This window comes from Gymnoscopelus microlampas, assembly GCF_963454915.1.
Source record: "Gymnoscopelus microlampas genome assembly, chromosome: 12".
NCBI lineage: Eukaryota > Metazoa > Chordata > Actinopteri > Myctophiformes > Myctophidae > Gymnoscopelus > Gymnoscopelus microlampas.
Window position 1 is genome coordinate 37,740,823 of NC_139949.1, and position 26,197 is coordinate 37,767,019.

Sequence of the window (26,197 nt, forward strand, 5' to 3'; positions counted from 1 at the left end):
TCGGTGGTCTCAGGTCTGAACGTCAGACGGTTTGTCGTTGCGGAGCCCCCCTACGTTAAGCAGAGCGGGAAGAGCGGCGCTCCCCACCTTCCTCAGGTAGCCGGACAGGGGCGTGGCCGTGGCGCTGCCGGCGCTCGCCCCGAGAGAACAGCAACACCCCAACGCTGCTGCTGCCTCGCCCTGGGTTGGGGGGCGGGGCAGCAGAGGTGGGCGTGGTGGTGGTGGGGGAGGAGGGGAGCGGGGAGAGGGATCATCGGGACCCTTGGACAGCAGGACAACGCCTGGATGTCGGACCACCGCGGGGGGCGGAGGGCCAGGGTGTTCGTACGGAGCATCGGGGAGGTGGCGGTACCCCCTTGACTGGACGACGATGGGGGGCGGCACGTCGGAGCGTGCGGCGAGCAGAGCGGGCTCCGACGCCACGGTCCGCAGAGACGACGGCGGGTGTTTGTTGCGGTGCGCGTCCAGCGGGGGGCGTAGTACCGCCTGTGAAGTAGAACAACCTCTCCACCAAGAACCCACGTTATCTGCGCTCTCGTCGTCGTTATAATCCTCGTCCGGATGTGGTCGCGCATTAAACCGTATGGCGGGCCCCAGCGGCGGCGGGTTCGAGAACAGGTTCGGGGGTTTGGGGAAGTCGTGCGGTCTGCGATGGACGGTCGGTGTGAGGTCAGGCGTTGGGTCCTTCTGGAGCCTCCTCGGAGACCAATGGCTGCAGGAGGACGTGAGGAGGCGCAGGTACGAGGGAGCCGGGTCTCCTACTACGGCTGCTGCTGTGTCCTCAAGGCAGGGGGACGGGTCAGCTGGCCTGGAGGTGGAGGTGGAGGAGGCTTTGGAGGGATGGTGGAGGCTAGCGGTAGAGTTGGAGGAGGTGGGGGTGTACGTGGTGGGGTGCTCCTCCCGTAGTCCTGTCAGAGGCTGGTCCCGGAGGCGCTGGAGTCGGGGAGGTAGGTGGTGACCACGCGGTAGCCCTGGGCGCGCCGGATCATGTCGCGGATCTCCCCGTTGAGCTCCAGCAGCTTGCAGCAGATGAGGCTGAGGTCCTGGCGGGAGCCCACCAGGGCGATGGTGCCCGTCTGGCCCAGGGTCTGGTGGCGGAAGTACACGTTGAGCAGCGTCTGCACCTCGCTCTCCGAGCCGCCGCCGAACACGCCGTTGGGCCACTGCCTCCTGGTGGTGGGGAGGACAGGTTAACAATTTAATACAAGATTTGTTTTCATTTTTTTCCCATTCATATCAAATTAATATAGAGCACATTAAGGCCAGTGCACACAAATGCAACTCCTTGCAACAACACAGTTTTAGAGACCGTTGCAGCCAGACCTGGAATTTCATCTTTTTTAGGGGCAAGGCCACTTGGCCTTGAAAATGTTTTGAAGGCACAAAGCAGCAAGGCCATCAAATAAAACACTGATATTAAGTCCACTGAAATAATACATTTAATTTAAGGGTTAAGAAATAATTTGTATTAAATATAAAGTATAACTAACAGTGAAATAATGTTTTGAGTTCAGAAGTTCATCCTCAGAGTCACTGGACTGGTTTGAAGATGTGGATGAGAACTGAGGAGGAGTTAAGAATTCAGAATCTTGACAGAGAAATAGATAAAAGTACCTTAAGTACAGTACTTGCGTAAATTTACTTAGTTACTTTACACCACTGCTATATTTGGGGATAATGATTGCTAGGAGTTGCAGTTGCAAGGAGTTGCATTGGTGTGCTCTATATTGATGTGATATCCACATGTTGCATTGCAGCGACGCATGCTCATCGAGGCCGTCGTCCTTCACCTGCACTCCTGGATGTAGCGGACGGCCTTGGTGAACTCCTGGTTCTTCAGGCACTCCAGGATGGCCTGCACGGCCGCCTCGGAGCTGGCGAAGCTGGGCACGGCCATGGCCGCCACCTGGGCGGCGTGGGCGTGAGCGTGGGCCAGGTGCGTGTGCTCCAGGTCGCTGGCCACGGCCGCCTCGGCCGCCTGCAGGCTGGTCTTCAGGTCGGTCAGCTCCCTGGACATGTTCAGCAGCTATAGACAGGAGGAGGCAGAGGGAATAAAGCGTATTAATGTATTTATTTACCGGAAGAAAATAGGAAAACAATCGGCAAAATGAGCAGATGCATCACAATTATCACATAATCGCAATTATTTGAGCTAATTGCAGTTATTTAGCAAAATCATCATAATCGTTTCCATATTGAAAAATGCTCACAACACGTTGTGATGCGTTTCCACTATTTTTGTGACTTCAAAGCCAAACATAAATACAAATTGTGTTTTATTGAATTCATTGCTATGACTACCGCTTCTTGCCCTGTGGTTTTAAACACTGTCGTACATTTTTTAGCTGTGCACTGCCGCATGGTAATTGTTTGACCATACATGATGGCACATTTTACTGCGTTTATTTGATACTGTGTTTTTGTTGTATGATTTGCTGTGAAGTGTACAGAGACCCCTTGATGTGATTCTGCACTATAAACTGATAGAGTGTGATGGTGTTACATACCTCGGGCACGGCGCTGATGGCGTGCACCTGACCAATCAGCTTACAGTAGGACTGGAAGAGCAGCAGCAGCTGGAAGTGCAGTTTGTACAGACGCTGACACAGCTCCAGTTGCTAAAACATGACGGGAACGGAGAGGAACGCATGTCAGATTAACGGATTAGCGTACAAACACACGCACACACGCACACTTGTGCTAAGATCCGGTCGGGCAGAAACCTTGTATCTCCATTGTTCAACTTTTCATGTCATGTCCTACTTCATCGTACAACAGTGTTCGCCGATCTACAAGCTCATGGATCCAACTATATTGGAGCCATTGGAACACAGGTTATTCTTTTTCTGAAAAGTAACGGTTTTGGACATAACACGTACAAGGTTTCCACCCGACAGCGACTGGTACACGTGAACATGTGAAATGTGCAAATAGTTAAACGGCGGAAGCTTGCAAAGTAAAACACAGCAGTTTGTTGGACAGAAGCAGCTATAGCTTTAGGGGCCGTATCCACAGAGAAGAGCCTGTTGAGCTAGCAGCGCCAGTCTGTCATGTGTTTCTATGGTAAATACATGCTGGTGCGCTCCTCTTGGCCCAGCGCCCTGGGCGTTTCAAGCTGGAAACAGTTACATTTCATGGAGAGGAGGGCCGGTCTTTCGATGCCTCCTGATTATAAGTGACAACCCGATAATTTACAACCCGACGTTGAATCGTTGAATTGTTACTACAACCATGATGATGAGAAGTCAGGCGCTCGGGCGCCGCAGTGGTAAAGTCACTGCCCACCACCACAGAGATTGTGGGTTCAAATCCACCGTGGTGCATCCAGGCTTTGTCGAGAGTCTACACAAACACAATTGGCCCGTGTCCGGGGAGGGAAGCCCGGCGGGGAGGGTGATATCGGTCATTGCACGTACTCCTACAGGCTGGGGCGGCAGCACCTGTCAGCAGGGAGTGTTGGGCGGGAGGAGTAGGACGAAGGCTCTACGTCCTCCTGGTGGGGGCTCCTCACTGGCAGGTGAGTCAGTAGGATACGACGGCAGTGACAACACAGAAATGTGTGTGGGGAGGAATTAATTGGCATAACGACTACATTGAGGAGAAAAAGGGGTCAAACATAATTGGCTACTCTAAATTTAAAGACAAAAAAAATGAGAGGTTGGAACAGTGCGGGCATCACACTGTGTGTGAGCACTATGGCCATCATTTTCACTCCTGTTTTTTTATGTATTTCTATGGACCTGAGTCCGCTAACAAAGATATAATTCAAATGAATTGATATCCACACTGTGTGCGAGCACTGTGGACATGATATGCAAAGCGCTCCGCATCTCAAAAGGCATTCTCTGTGGACACGAACCCTTAAAGGCAGTGATCTTGAAGAAAAGGTGGAAGAGAGACACTTACTGCCAGAGACTCCATTTGCTACACGGCACGCACGCACGGCGAGAGAGAGCAGGTAGGTAGGTTAGCGGGTGAGAGAGAGAGCGAGTCAGAAAGGAAGACAAACCGTCAATCAAACTCATGCTTGGTATGAAATACACAGCAGAACAACACAGTTACTGTAGGCCCCACCCCCCCACACACGTTTTACTCTGGCTGAATCAATTAGTACCCTGGAACCATTACAGTCAAGTCAGCACATGCAGAGAGAGCACACACTCCATTATGATGATTCATACGGAGAGAGACAGAGACAGCGAGACAGACAGTGAGACAGATAGACAGATAGACAGATAGACAGATAGACAGATAGATAGATAGATGAGACCAATAAATCAATAGATACAATCCCAGTGTTAAGTGTTTGTTTAAAAGTATTGAACAACAATTGAGAAACACAGTGTGACACATCAAAAGTTTTAAGTGTGGCAGCCTAGCCGGTAGTTTGACTCCAGGAACTCGGTACAGTTCATAGTAATGATAATGACCGACTGACCTTCTCCTCGGAGTCTCCTGGCTGACAGGAGACCACTCCCTCGCCGGGGCATCTGGGAAATGTGTCCTTACAGTTCCTCAGCCACTGGGGGGCAGCGGCGAGAAGGAAAGGAGAGAGCAGAAAAACACAAAAACATTTCACCAATTAAGACGTTTAGACACTGATTCAATAAGCCCGTTAAGGTTTCTTTGGTCTTCCTTGCACAGATAATGAATACAATAACTACTTGTGGTTATCTTTTTGTATTTTATTTATTTATAATAAATGTCTATCAATATTCTGTAATTATAGTTTCTAACAAGCAAAAAGAACCAATAACAAGTCAACGCGCTGGAGAGCGTTGAGCTTCATACCGACACAGCAGACTCCTCTCTGGTGTTGTATGTGTCCAAGTACTCCTGAAGCTCTAACGCACTGAACTTCATCTTCTCCAGGAGACCATAAGACATGATCTGAGAAGAGGAGAGGAGGAGGAGGGGAAAGGAGAGGAGAGGAGAGGAGAGGAGAGTTATTTGTGATATTTTATAAAGATTCAAGTATATTAACTTACAGTATAATTCCCACATGATGAATTCTCCCTGCTAGCTTTAGCCTCAGAGTGTGGTTTGTTATTGCAAATCGTTGCTGTCGGGCAGAAACCTCTTATCTCCATATTCTAACATTTAGATTTTTTTCGTAAATTGATCACGTAAATTACTTGATCATACCACAGCGTCACACAAAAGCATTAAAAGTAGCAGATCTGCAAGTTCGTAGATCTACTACTTTTGATGCTTTTGAATTTGAATCCTGAAAAGTAACAATTTTGGACATACATGTGAGGTTTCCACCCGACAAAATTATAATGTTTGTTATTGCGTGTCTGTCTGTCTGTCTGTCTGTCTGTCTGTCTGTCTGTCTGTGTGTGTGCGCCATTTGCACACTGCTACATACTGTACTTACAGTGTCTGCGTCAATGTAGATGGTGGGACAGTCGGAGCACGTGGTCAACATCTGCGACGAGCGCACAAACTTTGACCCGATGCCCCTCAGTCCCTCTCCCAGGTAGGTGGCCGCGTCTGTGGTCAGCGAGCAGAACTTCCCCTGGATGTTCTGGAATACACACACACACAGAGAGATAGAGAGATGCTGATTTTATGACAATTGATTGCATGGGGCATATCATAATAGGCCGACATTCTACAAAAAAGGTCTTAAAGGGATAGTTCACCCCCAAAAATATTTTTTTTTCTATCGATAACACACCCTATGGAGACTTGAATTCATGGATGTTTTTTTAGTTTTTGCCGCATTCCTAAGCCAATAATTTGATAATCTCTCAAGAACAGATTCTGCACTGCGTTGGAATCTGTCTTGAAGGTTCGTCAGAACGTGTACACACTGTGTGGGAGTGGGCGTGGCTTCAGAGGCCGCGCTTTATCCAATCAAATGTAGTGGGCGGGATTCACGTGTCCGTCATCCTTCCCGACTCGAAACACAAACAGAAACTAATTTAACAATAGCGTCCGCGGAGCAGACAACCACGGAAAGATATTCACATTTGAACTTACTCTTTCATCATAGAAACAAGTGGGCTTATAACCAAAACCATCCATGTTCTCTGGGAGAAGTGGTGTTAGTGTTCCGTGTAGAAATGTTATCTAGTCGGAATGAAAACGCAAGCTCACCACCGGAAGTGGAGCGGTGAAGGCAGACTTAAACCCCGTTTCCTTGCGCACATGTGCTGCGTCGCCATTGTCCCAGAGTCACACTCAGGAGGAAGAACAGCAGAGGTCGCTGTTTTTCCTTTTTAGTGTGTCTCTGGGTTCCGAGATTGATAATTTGATGACCGGTGGCGGCTCCGGTAGGAGACTCAATGTGTCAACTTTGAGTCTCCTACCGGATACATTAGCATCTTTCCGCCGGTCATCAAATTATTGGCTCGGGAATGCGACAAAAACTAAAAAATCTCCATGAATTCAAGACTTCATGGGGTGTGTATTTGATAGAAAATAAGTCATTTTTTGGGTGAACTATCCCTTTAAATGTCCTTAAATTGTCACTTCACTGTCATCTGGGGCCCCCCGGGAGGTCCCGGCCCACAGGTTGAGAACCCTTGTTGTAGTGTCAGTGTTTATTACCTGGAACAGGGAGGAGAACACGTGGAAGGTGTAGACGGCACACGAGCCGTCCGAGTCGGTGACCAGCTGGTTGATGTGGAAGCGCCACGCCTCCTCCGCGTCGTCGCACACCGCCGGCTGGAACGCCGCCAAGATGGCGGAGAAGAACGGTGAGGGGGGAGGGGGGAAGCCCAGGTCCTCCAGGTCGTCCTCGTCACGGAGGCTGTCGCCACGGAGATGGGAGAAGGAAAAATAAACAGAAACGGAACAAAAACGCATGTTGAAAACTCAATAAGATTGTTTTTGGGGATTCAAACCCTTGTTTACACAATGTTGGAGTTTTACATTGTAAAGTTCCTTGATGTGCTTTCTATAAATGAGGCAAATGTGGTATATCATTAACTGTATATCATTATTATTATTATTATTATTATTATAAGGATATGTACCTGCGGAATACAAGAACACTTGCCCCCAAAACACGCTCGCCCCGGGTCAAATTCAGCGACCTCGGAACGGTCGCCACCAGGTATTCCTAAATGTAACCTCAGTAATACTAAGCCCCCGGACCTCTCTCCCCCCATCTCCTGTCAACCTACTATCCTATATTATCCTATCAATAAAGGCGAGCGGTCTGCGAACAAAAAACTGGGGGCGAGAGTGTTTTGGTGGCGAGTGCTCCGGGTTACCTACCTGGGCAGACAGTTTGGGTCCAGAAACCCCAGGGGAGGCTGACAGATGTGGGGGTTGATGTGCAGGGGGTCCGGGGGCGTGGCGGGGGGCAGCTCCAGGATGAGACTCTCCCCGCAGTCTGACCCCAAAGGGAGCTCTGTGGCGCTGAGAGACAAGTCGTCGTCCTGGACCCCCGACGTGTCCGAGTCCTCCGTCGTGCACACGCTCATCTAGAGAGAGAGAGAGAGAGAGAGAGAGAGAGAGAGAGAAAGAAGTGAAAACGATATTTATTTGTGTGTTTACAGTGTGTACGCATGCATCTATGCAATGCAATGCGTGTGCATGCGTGTGCAAAGATGCTTAATTTAGGAAGATAGCCCATCCCACTAGGTGTGAAATGGTCTCTGAAAAGAATCGGTTAAGTGTCAGAATGTTCGGACAATTGTGTTCCATGTAAAAAAAAACTGGTGCTATATTTAGTTTAGTGACGTATGAAAAAGGTAGTGCACGCACATCCGTTGGTCCAGGTGCTTAGACAAACAAAGTATAATGAAAAATAATAAAGTCTGCACACTGGTAGTTGCAAAAAGCTCCTGAATTTATTGCTCGTCAACGTTTCAGCCTGTTCAGGCCTTCATCAGGACATATATTATGACATATATTTAGTTTAATGACCATGGGGCTAAAGAAAGGGTCAGAAAGCTGTGTTCACGTTCACTTCTCCAACTGGAATTAACAGACTCACCACCTACATCTGGTCTCCTAGACAGGCAAGCACGCCTACATCACACAGATACGGGAAGTAAAGGCCAGATGGGCTGTCTTGCTTTTTTATTGCCTGTCTTGGGTATGTACATACACACATAAAGGTAAACTCCTCCTCCGACTCTGGGGCGTCTGTATCGCGGCCGCCATATTTGAGGAGACGCGCTTCCTGACAACCGGCCAATCACAGCGTGTCTTTTCCTGGACTTCAGAATCTAGTTGTATAAAAAATATCCCGTTATACAACTAGAAGTCCAGGAAAAGACACGCTGTGATTGGCCACAGCGCGTCACAACACGTCGCGATGCGACGCGTTGTGATCTTGTAGATCTGCTATTTTCAAATAAAATCTTGCGGGGAAATTATAATACGCAGATCTGGCAACCCTGGCCGCGATACAGGTCGCTCCAATGAACTGCAGCGGCCAATGAGGTATCTAGGTTTCTATATCTGTGTATGTGTGTGTGTGTGTGTGTGTGTGTGTGTGTGTGTGTGTGTGTGTGTGTGTGTGTGTGTGTGTTTGTGTGAGTGAGTGAGTGAGTCGTCCTCCTCCTCCTCACCCTCAGTCCTCCTAGCTGGTCGTCATACAGCGCCCCCTGTGGCGGGGTGGTGGCGTTGAAGGATAGCGGGTCGGCGGAGTTGTCGTAGGAAGTGGACAGGGAGTCCGTGTGATTGTTCTCCTCTGACGGAGAAGGGTTGGTCTGCAAGATCCACAAAAACAATACACTTGAGTTTTGTATGTTTCATTATCATTGGTACTATTATTTAGACCCTCCAGAGAAACACGGGCAAAAATCCTTGATTATGCCGGCTAAAATCCATGATTTTGGGAAATATGTGCCATGTTCGCATAGTATGCGATGCGACACGATGTGCATATTATGCGATGCCAGTGCAGGATTAACAGAAGGGCTTTAGGTGCTGAAGCACAGGGCACCAACCTTGGGGGGGGGGCACCAAACGGCATGGAGAAAGTGAAAGAATACTGAGCTATCACCGAAAAGCGGCGAAATTTAGAAGCAGCGGCTGCTGGAGGAGCGCTAAAACGGTGAAACACGCCGGTGAAGTGTTAATCTTCCACGCAGCAGTCAGTTTTTTTAATTAAAATAATAATAATCATATCACACAAAGATTTGGTGGCCCCCCCTGTAGTAACTCAGAGGACCCCCTAGGGGTCCCAGACCCCCTGTTGAAGACCCCTGGACTAGGCATCAAGACGTGAAATAATTTGGAGATCCGAATCCGATCACATACACTTGATGACGGTGCATAATGCAGGGTTATAAGCAGGGGTACACATAACCTTTTTGGTCTAGTTCTCAGGGGAGCACCTGGATATGTTACTTGGTGCTAATCAAATAAAGAAATAAATACATTTTGCCGCGACACGTCTCGCAGGATGGATAAAAGAGGGATACATGGTTAACTTCTGCATGATGCGGGACCCCCCCTTTTCGTGAATGATAGGCACTACCGACATTAATTCCAAGCCTCTTGAATAGTGGAATGTCCTCTTCAAAGCTGTTGGTACGCGAGAGCGCCTCCCTTCGTTCGATGTGCCGTGCAGCATGCATTTTGACGACGCATCCGCACTTGCGCACCAGTTATGTGCACCCCTGGTTATAAGTTTGTTATACGTTTGACATAGTTAGAATAAAAAAAACGTACGAGCTGTGAGTGAGACAGGCTCTGGCTGGTGGACGACTCCTCTTCCTCGGAGGACTCGTCAGAGTCGTGCAGGGGGTCCTCATGGCCCAGGCTGGGCGTGGAGCCGGAGTGCTGGCTCTCCTCCAGCAGGTCCCCCAGCTCCGTGCTGTCCAGGGAGCGGCGGCGCACGCCCCAGTTGAAGTTGTCCACGCTCTCGCCCTGAGGAGCGCACACACACACACACACACACACGCACACACACATTGAAACACACACACGTTGAAACACACATACGGAGTTTAACCGGGTTAATATGGGGGGACTGACTGACTGACTGACAGCCTCACTGACGGACTCACTGACGGACTCACTGACGGACTCACTGACGGACTGAATGACCGTTGAAAACACACATTTCCTCTCAGTGCAGGTCTCCCTTTTCCTCTTTGTGCTTTGCAGACAAACAACACAGCAACATAAGCCTCTCCATTATCCCACAGCCAGCGATGTGCAGACATTTCATATTTCACCGGGTCACTTCATTCAAATCAAACGGCCGATCGGGTGACAGAACAGAAGGTTGCTTATTCTTTGATAACAGACAAAAAACAGAGACAGGGTTTCTTCTAGGAATGGTCTCAATGGATAGGATTTTGTAGATTTGGATTCCCAGTGATGTGTCAGCAAAAATACTTAATTAGTCTCCTTTCCTTCTCTATTGCCTGTCTATCGCTGAGAATCGCACATCTTTCATTCACATCAACCACTTAAGCTCTATAGAATATACTTTGTCGTACGAACTTCCACGGATAGCAAAACTAGTCGATCCACAAGCTCACATGCAGATCTTATATTGTCACTATTTGAGTAGAATTTGAAATTTGTCAATAATGTTAAAAATATTTTTTTTAATAATTTGGGAAAATAAATTGCAAAAATAAATAGTCACCTATAATGGCATGTCCAAAATTGGGACAATAGGTTGAAAGTGTTTAAAAATGTACCTGAACGCTAAGAAATTCACGTTCATGTCCCCCTAAACAGTCAAGCACAACTAGATGATGCACATCAACACACACAGTGTATACTACTACACACACATACACATGGATAGGACCCCCACCACCATCACCTCACCACCACCATCCCCACCAGTGTGTGAGGGTTGATCAAAAAGCCTTTGGGTGGGTGAATGAATGAAATGTTAAAACCTTTTTTTTTTTAAATGGCAGATTCAGAAGCTCGCAGCTGATATATCTGTTATTTTTGAATAGCCAACGCAAAGATGACACGGGTGCTTCACCGGTTTTAATGGGTTAATAATCCTGGATAGTCCAGGATAGTACAAATTTCACCCTTATAGCACCTTGGGCCGGTCTAGTGCCTAAAATCCTTAAATTCTACCCATTCAGCTGATTGTGCGGTGAACCTTCAACACACTTGTGCAAACACAAGAACCCAACACATATAATGCAATTTAAAGCCACAACACCTGAACTTATTTTTGATGAATGAACTGTTAAACAATCGGTTATTAGAGAGGTATTTGCAATGATGTAGTTTAGACTAGGGATGGGACGCTATGAAAATTTCATGTCACGATTATTGTGACCAAAATAATTGCGATTTACGATATTATCGCGATAATCAAAATATGCTTACAACTCTTAAAATGCAACTTTTGTTGTTAAGCACTTGAACCCCCAGCATCCATAGTCTGGGATGGAACGTTTGCCAAAAATAGCAGATCTACAACCTCACAACGCGATTAGTGTGAGTGTTTCATATCATGATAAACGATAACGATTATCGTCCCATCCCTAATTTGGACATTGTTGCAATTACTCTCTCCGTTGAGAGAGACAGAGCTACAGTTACTACTTGCCAAAAATGTACAATTACTGCCCCGGGACAACACACACACGTTTAGGAGACTAATGTATAATTCAGAGTGACCGCTGCAATTTTTCCTTTGCAACATTCAAATGCTTAATTTATGCTCAATTGTGCAACAATGTTTGTGTGCCGAGAATAGCCGATATACAGACTCACATATGTGTTGCGGATGTTGACGTGTTGTGAGCTTGTAAATATCTACTGTATAAGACTAATCGAGCTTAAAAATGGTTCTGTCTTTGGTCACACATCTTTGGTCTGAACCAGCCTTAAAGGGATAGTTCACCCATCGTTTTTTCTGTGGATTCATGGATTTCTTTTTTTCGCATTCCTTTTTTTTTTCCTAAGCCAATAATTTGATGACCAGCGGACCGGTAGGCAGCGGTTTCGGTAGAAGACACAAAGGAGACTCTTGTGTCTTCTACCGGAACCACTGCCGGTCATCAAATTATTGGCTTAGGAATGAGACAAAAACTAAAAAAATATCCATGAATTCAAGTCTCCATGGGGTGACTGGGATGAACTATCCGTTTAAACAGTGAGAAAAGCATGAAAGGGATTGTCAATGGAAATAAATACAGACAGCAACATTACAGCACTGACACAAGATACTATGTGCATAAGACAACTTACCTGAAGCTCCTATAGGCAGCGCAGCAGACAGACAGACACAGACAGATAGACAAACAGGCAGAGTTAGACAGAGAGACACAGAGTTAGAGAGAGAGAGAGAGAGAGAGAGTTAGTCAGAGAAAGAAAGACAGGGACACACAGAGAGAGATAGAGAGAGAAGAGAGAAATGTACATATTAATGATAAAGAAAGACAGAGGGATATAGTGAAAATGCATTCAGTGTAAAAAAAGGAGCACGAAAAGAGACATAGAGTCACAAAAGTGGAAGTGATAAATCAATAAAACTTGTGTTTCACACTGGAGTTGTGTTACAATTACACTCAGCCAGGAATAATGCTAACATCATTTAGATTCTGATCAATGCTGTAACCAGTGGTGGAAAGTAAAAGTATCAATACTGCAATGCAGAAAAACTCTGTTACAAGCAAAAGTCCAGTAATCAAAATTTACTTGAGTAAAAGTACAAAAGTATTGGCATCTAAAGATACTTAAAGTACCAAAAGTAAAAGTACTAGTTATGCAGAATGTCCCGTCTAAAATGTGTAAAAGTCTTTTGAAAATAGCAGATCTACAAGCTCACAACGTATTGCATCTTGGCGCTTTGTGAGCTTGTAGGTCGACTATTTTCAAATAGTTTAAATAGGGCTGAAGTGGTTAATGTATCTTTTGTAATAATAATCAAAAATCTACAAAGTAACTAGTAACTAAAAAATTCAAATAATTGTAGTGGAGTAAAAGAACAATATTTGCCTCTGAGATGTAGTGGAGTAGAAGTAAAAGTATAGAAAAATGGAAATACTCCTGTAAAGTAAAAAATCCTCAAATGTGTACTTAAGTACAGTACTTGAGTAAATGTACTTTACACCACTGGCTGTAACTGTGTGTGCACGTGCGTGTGTGTGTCTGCGTTTGTGCGTGTGCGTGTGTGTATTTGTGCGTGTGCATGTATGTGTATGTGTGTGGTGCATGCGTCTCTCACCTCTCCGTCCTCCAGCTCGACGTCCAGGAAGTCAAAGTCTCTGAACACCCTGAACTGCTGCTCGCTGGCCGTGTCGTCCAGCGTGTCATCTCTGGTGCCGCCGTCGTCCGAGGACACGCCGCTCTCACGCACCTCCATCATGTCCAGGTCCCCACAGGACGAGAAGATCACCTGCATCATGGGAACCAAAAATAAATGGTATGTTTTGTGGAGAAATACACAGAATAATTAGGATAAGTATTTTTCACATTACATAATTGTCTCTGTCGGGTGGAAACCTTGTATGTCCAAAACTGTTACTATTCCGGAAATGAAAAAATATATATCGGTGTTCCAATGGATCCAATATGTTTTCTTTTGTCCCAAGCTCTTGTTGGTACTTTTAATTGGTTAAAACACTTTCACTTTCACCATTTAAAAAAAATAGCTAAAATAGCCTTTCTATACTTCTGATACTTTTGTGTGACAATGTGACGAAGTAGGGCATTAGATTATAGAAAAGATAATGAAATAAAAAGTTGTGGAGATATAAGGTTTCTGCCTGACAGTGACGACATATAGCAACATAGGTCTTTTCTGAAAACTACAAAACAAGGCATTTGTAGAATCAGAGTCAGGCCTTACTGGGTTAAAGTTAAAAATGGGCACAAAGTGTGCCTCTAATGTGAACAGCCATGTTTCAGACCCAGACCTCGCTCCAGCATCTTACCGATGGATTCTTGGTGAGGCCCACTTCTTGACCACACAGTGACAGGACGTTCACCAGCTTCTCTCTGGTTCGCTTCTGCACACAGTGAAAAGTACACAAGAAACAACACACATGATCACATGTCACTTTTCCAAGTGTTCAAATCCCAAGATCAATTGCCCAAGGTCACTTCAACATTAACTCTGGGGGAGCCCGGGATCGAACTGGGAACCTTTCGGGTCCCATCTGGCCGCTCTACCGGCCAATCTACCCCTGAGCCACTGCCGCCCACTCATGTACATACATACATACTCTATCTGGTGGTCTTATGCTATGCGTTCATTATGTTCATACATCTTGATCTTTTCATTCTCTGCTTTGACATGCATATTTAATGTTTGATTTCTTAGTCCCTTATCTCCCTCTCCTTTTCTTTCTTCTCCCTTTCTGGAAAACAACAAAAATGATGCTTACGCAAAAAAAAAGGAAATTTCATCTATAAACCAGTGACAACACCAGATCAATAAAGTTGATTCTGATTTTTTTTTTTAAAGTTGAATTATTTTCAATTCTATTAAATTAAATACTTTTATTGGCACTGCACGTGTAACGTTTAGCTTGCGACTTCCCAGTTCAATGTATTAAAAGTAAAAAACAAAAATAAAGCACATTATTTTGAGGGCTTTTACGCATTTATTACCAGTAGATGGTTCTCTGGGAAAGAAAAACTGGAGCTATCTTTCCTCCCCATATAAACGCAGCAGGTGCCCCGGTACATGATGTGATACAGGTTGGGCATCATGAAGACAACACAGATGTTAGTGAAGTATGATGTGAGAAGGATGGATGGTTAGGGCTGTGACGGTAGGGAGGTTTTCTTACCACCATGAAAAAGCTAACGTATCCCAGCTGTTTAACGCAAATGACTCCTACCATATCTAACTGCAACTATTCAAGGTTATAATAGTTTTAGTAATTCATTTTTTTCCTTTTCTAATTCAGTTAGTTTAAATTAGATTCCAGAGCGGATTTGAATTTTTTAATTAGTTTTATTTTTATTTTTTTTATACTTTCTGTTATTTGTCAGGTGCAGGATTGAAAAGGGCCAGAGTAAGTGTAGGCTATTGTGTAATAAAAACGGTGGTGCCGACAGCTGGTATAAAGCTGGTACAGCAAAAATAAATAGATTTCATATCATCCCAAAAAGCTTATAAATTGACAAAAACGAAAACTAAGGGCATTTTATCTATAATTTCACTTAGTTTAGTTAGTTTTGTAAACACAGAATACAGTTTCAGTTTTTATTTATTTATTATTTTATTTATTTATTTCAGTTAATGAAATGTTTTTTTCAATTTTAGTTTTCGCTATTTTGTTTTAGTTAACTATAATGACCTTGCAACGATTACACCAGAGCTGGTGGATAAGACCACTGGAAAATCATTACCGCATTTCAATGTGAGGTCCCACTAACCTGTAACCAAGTTGTTCGCCTTCCACTCTGTTACCATCTCCACTTTATCAACCGTGAACACATTAAAATGTGTGGTTATTTCCAACATGGCAGCAGCTTGAACTAAAACAGTCCATGACAGCCAGAGAAAAGAGCTCTTTTAAGCTTAAATCCCTTAATGCGACCTCAGATTAGACGTATTTGCTAGCACTGCATGCAGATATGTTTTCCCCCCACAAATGCTGCGTATTGCGTCGTCCTAATTCGCCCGGATGTCACTTTTCATCTGGCTAAAAGCCAGAATGTGCCCAAATAGGTGATGAAACGTTTGGCTTAGAAACTAGGTCAACTGGCTAGCGTCAACTGTATGGACATTTTACCGCATAGATAGAGAGAAGAAACACTTGAAAATATATATTTTTTTGAATATATATATTTTTTCTTTTGTGCCAAGTTCGCGGCCAAATACATATAATTGTGGGGGTCCTTGACATGGAGATGTTTGAGATCCACCTATATTATAGCAACATAAGTTTTTTCAAAAAAAGGATTTTGAAGACATTTGTAGAATCCCTCAGAAGCAAATATTTGAGTTAAAAATGTTCGCTTTTGGCTTGGACGGTTGGCGTAACCGCCTGACAGCGTGTCGCGGGTTCGACTCCCGATCACGACGGCCTTTGCTGCATGTCTCTCCCCATCTCTCTCCCCTTTTCCTGTCAGCCTACTGTCCTATCAATAAAGGCATAAAAGCCCCAAAATAAATCTTTAAAAAAAATTAAAAATTATGTTCGCTTTTAAAAATATATATTCAAAGATTTGCACACAATTTGCACAGATTTTTCAAAATGTTTGAATAGCCAAATAAATCTTAAAATGACAAAGATGCGTTCCTGGTCTTGATGGGTTAATTATGGTAAATGGTAATGCAGTGATTGTCAACGGACGTGTGACTATACCTGCGAGGACGCCGGTCGTCTCCAGCTGACGGGCACCAGCACGGTGTTGGAGTTGGACCCGGACGAGGTGGAGGAGGCGCTGCGTGTGACCGCCATGGCCCTGGCCTTCCCCTCTCTCCCTCCGGAACCCTGGAGCCCGTCGAACCGCCGGCCGATCACTGGGGTCTATACGTTACAACACACATACAGCACATGCACATTAAATACACAATATAACATAAGAAGACAAGACCAGACAGACAGACAGACAGATAGAAGCATATCGTCTCTGTCGAGTGGAAACCTCATATGTCCAGAACTGTTTCCTGGATGTTTTCAGGATTGAAATCAGAAAAATAGCAAAAGTAGCAGATCGACTTTTGATGCTTTTGTGTGACGCTGTAGTATGATCAAGTCGGGCGTTAATTTACGGGAAAAAAAACACAAAACGTTTTTAAAAAATGGAGGGTTTCTGCCTGACAGCGACAATATATAAGATAGATCGATTTAGATAGGATAAGACAGATAAGATACATTTAATGATTTAAAGGCTTCATGACATCACATTTCTATATTTTTCCCGTTTTTTTTGGTGGTTTTATGAACTCGATTACACCCAAAAAAACAGAACTTTGAACATTCAGTGGATTTTCTGTGGTCTGGGGTTTTCTGAATAATTAGGCTCAGAAAAGTGCTGTGATTTGGACTTTACAGTTAAAACCTTTTAATACACATTTGAAGGACCATGATATGAATGAAACCTTTAAAAAGCTGAGATACAAAGTTGTTGTGCCCCTCATCACCTCAGAGATGTCGAAGGTGAAGTCCAGGGTTTTGCCGGGCAGGGCCTTGTTGGCGGAGCCGTCCCACACCCTGCTGACCTCCAGGTTGGACAGGTCGCCCTGCGTGTGCCCGCCGTACGTCGGGTGCACCAGGCTGGCGGAGCGGGACACCACCAGCTTCAAGATGTTCAGGGCGTCCTTCCAGTGCACCGTCTGTAACGGGCGAGAGAGAGACACAACATGGGTTAACAGGGGTTAACCCATGGGTTAACATGGATTTTTTCGCTCGAAAAAAAGAGCAAAATTAGCAGATCTACAAGCCCGCAATGTATCATGGTGTGACATGTGAGCGTGTAGATCTGCATTCTTTTCTATTTGTCATTTATCATGACAAAGACTATAGGGCATAAGTAGTTAGGAAAATGGCCCCCACTCGGTTCCTCCCTAGCCTGGGTGCCAGCCTGCTTCGCTGCGTTCGGCGGACTTTTTTTCTCTCTGCGCTTCTCAGTCTGGAATGCCTCCTATCTCCAGGAGGCGGGACACAGCAGCCAAGGTTCCAAACCTACCGTGGCTTCTGATTGGTCTGTGGTGCGGGGCGGGACAAAAAAAACGGTGTGATCGTTTTGATTCGTCATTCGTTTGAACAACATCCAATCAGCAACGACGTTGCCGAACGTAACATATGTAGTTCCTGTGTACTTCCTGTGTAGTTCTGAAAGACGAGTCAATCGGGTGCATTCCAGACTGAGAAGCGCAGAGAGAAAAAAAAATCCGCCAAACGTAGCGAAGCAGGCTGGCACCCAGGCTAGTTCCTCCCCCCCCATCCCCAACCCCCATTTTACTCGAACCCTGGTCCTCACATGCAGACAGAGGTAGGGTGTGCCTACTGGCACATTGTTGCGTGTTACTGAATCTTGTGTGAATTGGATGTCTCCCAAAATGAACTTTAAGGGAATACACCTTAACTACATCCTCATTTTTGTTTTGTTGAGCTTAGCGAACATCAGATGACTCTAGCTATGATGTATTTTCACGTAATAATAATAATAAACTGTATTTGTATAGCACCTTTCATGACATGAAATGCAGCTCAAAGCGCTTTACGGAGCAAGAATACAATTACAGTTACAACCAATTTAACAATAAAGCAAAAAAAGAAAAGCAAAAGCATAAAACAACATTAAAATAATAGCAAAAGGCAGTGCATCAGGCAATACAGTGTCAGTGAGGACATGGGTAACAACACAGAGATTTAAAAATCAACCAAAAAATCAGCTAAAAGCAAGCGTGAAGAAGTAGGTCTTGAGCTGTGCTTTAAAGCTATCGACAGAGGCTGCCTGTCTTAGGTGTAATGGGAATTTAATCCACGCTGTCGGCCCGTAAAAGCAAAATGCTGCTTCACCGTGTTTTTTATATCATTGTAGGCACCTCGAGCAGGTCAGCATTTGAAGACCTGAGGGGCCGGTTTGGAACATATCTCTCTAGGCAGTCATGGTAGGAAGGTGCTAGACCATTTAGAGCTTTATAAACAAGTAAAACAATTTTAAAATCAATCCTAAAAACAACCGGGAGCCAGTGTAGTGAAGCTAGAAGTGGAGTATGTTCTCTCATCTTGGTTTTAGTTAAAACTCTGGCTGCCGCATTTTGAACAAGTTGTAATCTGTCAGTTGTTTTCTTTGGCAGGTCAGAGTAGAGTGCATTGCAGTAATCAAGCCGAGAGAAAACAAAAGCGTGGATCAGCGTCGTCCAACGACAGATAGGCTCTAATTCGCGCAATATTCGCGCACTATTTCTAAGATATTTCTAAGATGTAGTGATACTGTACTTCCTTGTAGAGAAATAGAAGTTTTATAGAAATGTTACTTTTGTTATTCTATTATAATGTGTTAACTTGCCTTTTTAGGAGAGCAGAAGCAGGTTGGAGTCTATTCATTCCAATGTAAGAGTGAACGTGAACACAGCTTCTGAACCATTCTTTAGCTCCATGGTCACGGAACTAAATACTGTATTGGACCCGATCGTCACAACAAACCACACAATCTTCCTAAGGTTTTCATAACACTTCATTTCACTTTATCATTGACCTTTCTCTGTCCCAGCAACACACTCTAGTGAGATCTACCACCAGAAAACATCGGACGTTCGTGAGATCAGACGGTGCCCCCCTTTTTTGTAGGATTTGCGTACCATTTTGCCTCTAGTGGCTCCAATTGGGATGGCGTATCTTTGCTAATTGAATATCTTTAGTATAACACTGTTGGGTAAAGTACGGAAAGCTGACCTGGACAAACTTCTCGATGGTCTTGAGGACGTCTGCGTTGAACTGTTTGACCACCACGGCCGTCAGGTCCATGTGGCTGAGCAGACAGTAGATGATCTGGAGCAGGGACTGTTGCATGGCGGGTAAACCCTTATCCAGCAGCTAGCACGCACGCACGCGCACACACAAAGAAGAATACATTTAATACACACTTTCTTTACACATCTTTAAGTACAGAAGAGATGAGAGTTTAGAGCTTAAAGGAGTAGTTCACCCCAAAAACGACTTATTTTCTTTCTAATACACTCCCCATGAAGCTTTGAATTCATGGAGATTTGTATTGTTCTTATCGCATTCCTAAGCCAATTATTTGATGACCGGCGGAGTCTCCGGTAGGAACCATTGTTGAGAATGATGTCAGAGTGTGATGTCATAAAGAGGGGTGTGTCTCACCTCAGCCATGTAGGTGACCATGTTGAGTGTGATGTCAGAGAAGGCCTCGTGGAGGTAGCGGCAGACCACACTGACCCAGGAGAAGGGGTCACGCGTGTACGACCTGGTCTTGTACAGAGTCATCACGTGGGCCAGGTGAGACAGCTTGGTGTGTTTCTCCTCCAGACACACCTGGAGGGGGGGGGGGGAGAGAGAGAGAGAGAGAGAGAGAGAGAGAGAGAGAGAGAGAGAGAGGGGGGGGGGGTGTCATTGAGAATTGCAAAACAGCCATACAGTACATACAAAAGAAATACATATATTTCCTATATATTTCACATGTATTTTTCCAATATACATATAATAAATAATAAATGTTGATTTGATAGCTCAAAACATATCTTTGTATATTATGAAGCATGTCATATCAGTCTTCCTTTTTTTCTTTTCTTTTTAAGAGTTTTAACCATTTAGACCTGAGGCCTTCTAAATCCTGATCGAGGTTTTCTGAAAAACTAATATTTATTCAAAAATTACAAAAAGATGATGTTGCTAAACACTGACCAAAAGGGGTTCCCGGATTGAAAGGTATAGTTACGTATAGGGGTTATACGTAAATGGGTTAAGCTATAGTTGGGAAAGCCTGTCCGAAGCCCGACATAGTGCCCTTCAGTGCGTACTACTGTACCTGAGCGATCCTCTCTGCACTCTCCTTACAGAACTGGTTGGGGTGTCCAAAATGCTGCACCAGATGAGGCAGGAGACACAGAACGTTCAGAGGGAAACCTACCAACACGCACACGCACACGCAAGCACACGCACACACACAAATGCATTCAATATTCATGGAGCCAGAAAAGGCTAATTCCACCAACAAAAGTATATATATATATAACAAAGTATAGTTACAGACAAACAGCCATAAAGCTGTCATAATCTGGTTAAAAAGGTAAATATTAGCATAAAAAATAAAGTTTAGTTGTTGACAAACAGTACCTATGGCCTGTGACGTGTCGACGACGGGGACCCGTGACACTGGCGTGAGCTGACAGAAGAGCTGCAGGGTGAGGTCGTGGGTGGTCTGGGACGTGAAGCCTTTAAGCAGCAGCTGCTGCAGGCCAGAGAAACCGCTCCATCTCAGCTGGGCCTGCAGCTTCTCCAGACGCTCGCGGTTCTCCGCTCGGTCCAGGGGCACCTGGCATGGGAAAATAAAGAGCGTTTCCCATTTAATAATCCATTAAGACCGGGAAAAAAGCACCTGTCATTTTAGATTTGAACCACTTGAACCATTATTTTATACTTTGGCTATTCAAAAATAGCAGATCTACAAGCTTAAAAATTAAGGCCCGGCCCTAACTGGGCCCTACTGGGCCGGCCCGAGGCTCGGCCCGGTCCGAACAATTACCATACTTTTAGGCCTGAAAACCCGACACGGTGTCATTATGTGCATAACGTCCTTAAAGTCACCCATTCCAACAAGCTTTGCACTGAGCAGATTGGACCTTCCGTTCCAGATATAATGGCCAAAACATATTGAAAAAGACAACTTCCGCCGATTTTCGATCGCCGATTTTCGATCGCCGATTTTCGATTGAGTTTTGGCCATTGTTGCCCGTTTTTCTTTAATAACACGGGCAGCTCGTGCAGCTCAAAGTTCACTTTGAGCTGCATCCAACACATCCAGCACCATTTCCGTCGGCCTTACCGTTAGGCCACTAGGGGCAGTTGAAATATTTTTTGGGGGGGTAATAGACTTTTTTTTTCTTATCACAGAACCCAAGGCTCGGCCCGGCTCGAAAACGTCAGGTCGGGTCGGGTTCGGGCAGAATTTGAGAACTCTAGTTCTTGAGCCTAAAAGTTTTTTTGGGAACCCCCTTGATAAGAGTACCTTGGATAGGAGCTTGTGGACGAGGCGAAGGGACATCTGGTACTCGAACTCGAAGTCGGACTCCATGAGTGACACGGCCACCCAGAAGACCGTGGCCAATATGGACGAAGGGTGGGACACGTGGGCGGGGTCCGACAGCACGCTGGGATCGATGCGATTGGTCGATGATGAGCAGGAGCCCGGGGTTCTGCCCGGTCGGGAGAGGCCGTGATTGTTGCAGGCCTGCGTGTTAAAAAACAAAAAGAGGTTTATTTAGTCATTGAGATGTTCATTGTAATCCAGACATGAAGATAACCATCTACACACATTTATATTTTGAGAGGTTAACCATACTGTACGGTACATGTAAAACGTAGTGAAAATGGGTTAAAAAAAACATAATTAAAATGGAATTTAAATGTTAAAAACAATGTTAAGGTAATTTTTATGTTCATTTTGAAAGACATGCCATATCGTCTCTGTCGGGTGGAAATCTCACATGTCCAAAACTGTTACTTTTCAGAATTCAAAAACAAAATGATCAAAAGTAGCAGATCGACAAGCTCGAAACGCGTTACTTCGTGCCGTGTTTCGAGCTTGTGGATCTGCTACTTTTGATCATTTTCTGTGACACTGTAGTATGATCAAGTAGGGCATTAATTTACAATTTAAAAAACCCCAAAATATGAAATATTAAAATATGAAGATAAGAGATATCTACCCGACAGTGACGATATATTACTCTTTTTTGATTTTTTAAAATATTTTTTTTATATATATATTATTTTATTTTATTTGATAGAGTACAGTAGACTGACAGTAAAGGGGGCTGCTAAGCCGTCAGGCTAAGCAGCATTAGCAGCCTAGGTGCTCGGACCGCTGCACCTACATCATTTGCGTGTGTGTTCCTTGCCTGTATGCGGTCCAGTGTGGCGCTGCGAGGCGGGTCACTGGGCTGACCGCCGCTCTCTCCAAATTTCTTGGGTACGGAGTAGGAACGCTGGTGGCGCTGGGACGAGAGGCCGGCGAACCCGGGTCCGGGGAAGTTGAGCTGCCCCGTGCTCTTCCTGTTCATCAGCTTCTCGTTGGTGAGGAAGTCGGGCGAGGACGTCCTAATGGAACACACACACACACACACACACACACACACACAGTAAAACATCCAGATTTGATTCTGGTTTTATTAATAACTAAAGCACATCTACGTCACACCGCCGATCCGACCGGTATGCCCGTTATGTATGGTCTTATCAGGGGCCCCCAGCAGTCACATGAGCAAATTGTTGTTGTTAGGCAATGGTTTATAATAATAATAATAATATCTCAGATTTATATAGCACTTTTAAAGGTACTTTACTAGGGTTGTCCGATATTGGCTTTTTTACCGATAACCGATATACCGATATTGTCCAACTCTTAATTACCGATACCGATATCAACCGATACCGATATATGCGGGGATTACTGATTAGGGTAAGCTTAAATTTCATATCACACACACCATATACAGTAAAAACTCCTGTAACTTATATATAAAGCAAAAAAAAATAAAAATAAAAAAAATTCAAAAACCGATACCGATATTTTCCCGATATCGATTTTTATGCTAATATCGGCCGATAATATCGGGAGGCCGATAATATCGGACATCCCTATACTTTACATGGGATGTATAATTATGTGATATATGTGATATGCGTATCAAGCACATCTGCGTTGTTAGGCAAGGGTTTGAATTTGTTTCTGACATCAGTGCAGATTGTCCATCGCTCGGCCCATCCACCCTTCCGCCCACCGACCAATTATGGTGTTTTGCTATTATTCTGCCCCGTGAAAATGCGTGACATGGTGCTGTAATCGCTCCTATCGGTGTCTGTATAACTCAAGAACAGATGGCCGGATGTTCAAGAGACTTGGTGGGAAAAATCAGTAGGCTGCCCTGAAGAGATGTTATTTTGTTTGTGTCAAAAAGGTCAAAGGTCAAGATCACAATCAAGATCAAGGTAAAACATTACGAAATCGCTAATTTCTCTGGAACAGAGCCACATAGAAAAAGGTGAAGGCACTGCTGTTGGGAATCTGAATCTAGGTCTTTGCAGGTGTGGGTAAATGTTTTAGCTATGCTATGTTATGTACTGTCTGATCTTTTATTATCCTATCTTATTCAGTCTCATTCAATCTTATGGACTTGGTTGTCTGTGTGTGATATGTGGAAGACGGTGTAATGTTGGTGATGTACCTGGTCAGAGCTGCCATCAGGTCGCTGTTCTTCAAACACTCTGCTAGATTCACCACCACCGACTCCAGAGTGAGCAACACCTCCATCACATAGCCCTGAAACACACACACGCACACGCACACGCACAGACACACACATTGAACATTCTCATTAGCACAGCTACTACAGTATATGTGCATATACTGTAATTATGATACTCTCTCTTACTCTCCACACCTCTCTCTTCTCTCTTAGAATAGAATAGAATATGCCCCTCTCTCTTCTCCTCCTTATTTCTCTGAATCTTTCTCTCCTTTCTCTCTCTCTCTCTCTCTTTCTCTGTCTCTCTCTCTGTTTCTCTCTCTCGCTCTCTCCTCTCTCCCTCCCTCCCTCGCTAATGATCTCTCTGATTTGATAACTATCCTATGGTTGGTCTAATAATATGGGCTGATATGGAAAAATTGGTACAAATAAAGTGCTTCTAGAATTCAATTATTATTTCTCTCTCTCTCGCTCTCTCTTGTGTGTGTGTGTGTGCGTGTGTGTGTGTGTGTGTGTGTGTGTGTGTGTGTGTACAACACCTAGAATCAATTGCACACATCATAAATGGATGTAGTGCATATAAAAATTGCTCGCCACAACCGTATTGTCGACATAGTGTCCGATGCAGTTAAAAAGTGTATGCCATCCAGTGCAGCACAATGTACAAGCATTCAAGAGTGCTACCAGATTAGTTTGGTAGCAACATTCCAAATACACCCAATATCGTTTTTGTTGACACCTGTCACAGGGAGGTCCTGATTCTGGAGGTGGTCTGTGTTTTTGATTTGTACATGGACCAGGCTTTCCAAGATAAGCATTCTAAGTACCAACCGCTACTGAGAATCATAACAAACCTTCGGTACAGATGTAGATTCTCTGTACTCATATTTGGAAGCCTTGGCCATGTATATAAGCTGACCACGAGTGGCCTAACAATCGCTGGCATGAAAAAGAGCAAAGCCAAACAACTTGCCAAATATTGCTCTGTTTCAGCCGTTATAGGCAGTTTGTCTGTGTGGAGGAGAAGGTGCCATGTGTATCCTTAGGTGCCATGAACTATCAACCCTGTTACATTTCTTTCCCTGTAAATTAATTGTAATTTGTGGATTCAAATAAAGAATTTAAATGTGTGTGTGCGTGTGTCTCACCTGCACTTCGTCCCCGTGCTCTCCCACCACCTCTACGAGTCTGGACAGCAGGTCGGAGACGGCGTGGGCGTTGATGGGCTGTTTGAGCGCTCTGAACATCTGGAAGGAGCGTCCGGCGTAGTGGCGAGACGAGCTGCACAGGGCCGTCTGCAGGGCCACATCGCTCAGCTGCTGCTCCAGGTGGAAGTCTGAGCGCACACACACACACCTTAAGGTTATTATAGTTAACTAAAACTAACAAACAAATTGAAAAAACCTTTTCGAACTAAATAAAAACTAGAATGAAAAATAAATAAACAGAAAATAAACTGAAACTGAATTCTGTTTAAAAAACAAACAAAAACGAACTTAAATGATAAGTTATTTTTTGTTTATTTATAAGGTTTTTGGGATGATATGCATTTATTGATTTCACTATACCAAATGTATAAATAAAAGTTTTTATTACACAATACTTACCTTTTCAATCCTGCACCTGACAAATAACCCAAAGTATAAAAAAATAGGGCTGGGACTCGATCATTTAAAAAAAAATCTAATTAACACTCTAATCTAATAGACACTCAAGCACGCACATCCTATCCTATCCTAATTCTATAAATGAAGTTATTTAAAAAAAAGAACACTGGTGTCTGACCTGACTTGGACTCCTTGAAGACGGAGACCACGTGCCTCAGGAAGTTGGCCAGCTGATCTGTGCTCTTGGAGTTGGGGTTCTTGGGGGTGATGTCCTCATGGACCCACAGCGGGCCGAACGCTCTGAGCAACGACAACACAATACTCCAGGCTCTGTATGCCCACCACCAAGCACCACACGCACACATTATACACACTGCACTACACTACACACACACACACTAGAGTTCTCAAAAACCCTGAAATGTATGCTAACTGGTCGGGCCGAGCCGAGCCTCGGGTTCCGTGAAAAAAGAAAAAAATGAAATAAATCAATTACCCCCCAAAAAGGAAATTACGGCCGAACGGTTAGGCTGACAGAAATGGCAGTGGATGCGTTGGATGCAGCTCAAAGTGAACTTTACTCAGGTACAGTATTTAGTTTGTCGCCGTGCGACATTTCTAGCCCATGTTATTAAAAGAAAACTGGCGAAAATGGCCAAAACTCAAACATCGAAAACCGCCAAAAGTGGCCGTTTTCAAGATGTTTTGGCCAGTATCTCTGGAACGGAAGGTCCAATCTGCTCAGTTCAAAGCTTATTGAATGCGTGACCTTGAGTACAATAAGCAC

General features: G+C 44.5%; 1 protein-coding gene across 10 annotated transcripts in view; it reads right to left on the minus strand.

The window, feature by feature from the left end:
- Positions 1-769: 769 nt before the first annotated feature.
- The window catches only part of fryb (furry homolog b), a 125,471-nt gene continuing 100,043 nt past the window's right edge, over positions 770-26,197 (minus strand). For 7 of the 10 annotated variants that reach the window (XM_084073948.1, XM_084073946.1, XM_084073952.1 and 4 more), the window contains 14 exons: positions 25,589-25,740; positions 24,952-25,139; positions 23,783-23,877; positions 22,457-22,655; positions 21,565-21,786; positions 20,673-20,871; positions 20,365-20,462; positions 19,701-19,871; positions 19,269-19,409; positions 17,009-17,200; positions 16,227-16,391; positions 13,839-13,913; positions 13,130-13,300; positions 12,034-12,159 (listed from right to left, as the gene is read on the minus strand). In XM_084073948.1, the coding sequence (XP_083930074.1) occupies positions 12,049-12,159; positions 13,130-13,300; positions 13,839-13,913; positions 16,227-16,391; positions 17,009-17,200; positions 19,269-19,409; positions 19,701-19,871; positions 20,365-20,462; positions 20,673-20,871; positions 21,565-21,786; positions 22,457-22,655; positions 23,783-23,877; positions 24,952-25,139; positions 25,589-25,740 (2,179 nt within the window). In that variant the 3' untranslated portion in view covers positions 12,034-12,048. Of the gene's footprint in view, positions 1,171-1,790; positions 2,027-2,507; positions 2,619-4,438; positions 4,523-4,791; positions 4,891-5,380; positions 5,531-6,558; positions 6,761-7,230; positions 7,440-8,534; positions 8,676-9,642; positions 9,841-12,033; positions 12,160-13,129; positions 13,301-13,838; positions 13,914-16,226; positions 16,392-17,008; positions 17,201-19,268; positions 19,410-19,700; positions 19,872-20,364; positions 20,463-20,672; positions 20,872-21,564; positions 21,787-22,456; positions 22,656-23,782; positions 23,878-24,951; positions 25,140-25,588; positions 25,741-26,197 lie in introns of those variants that run through there. The other 3 variants (XM_084073950.1, XM_084073954.1, XM_084073947.1) reach the window with 2 other exon arrangements.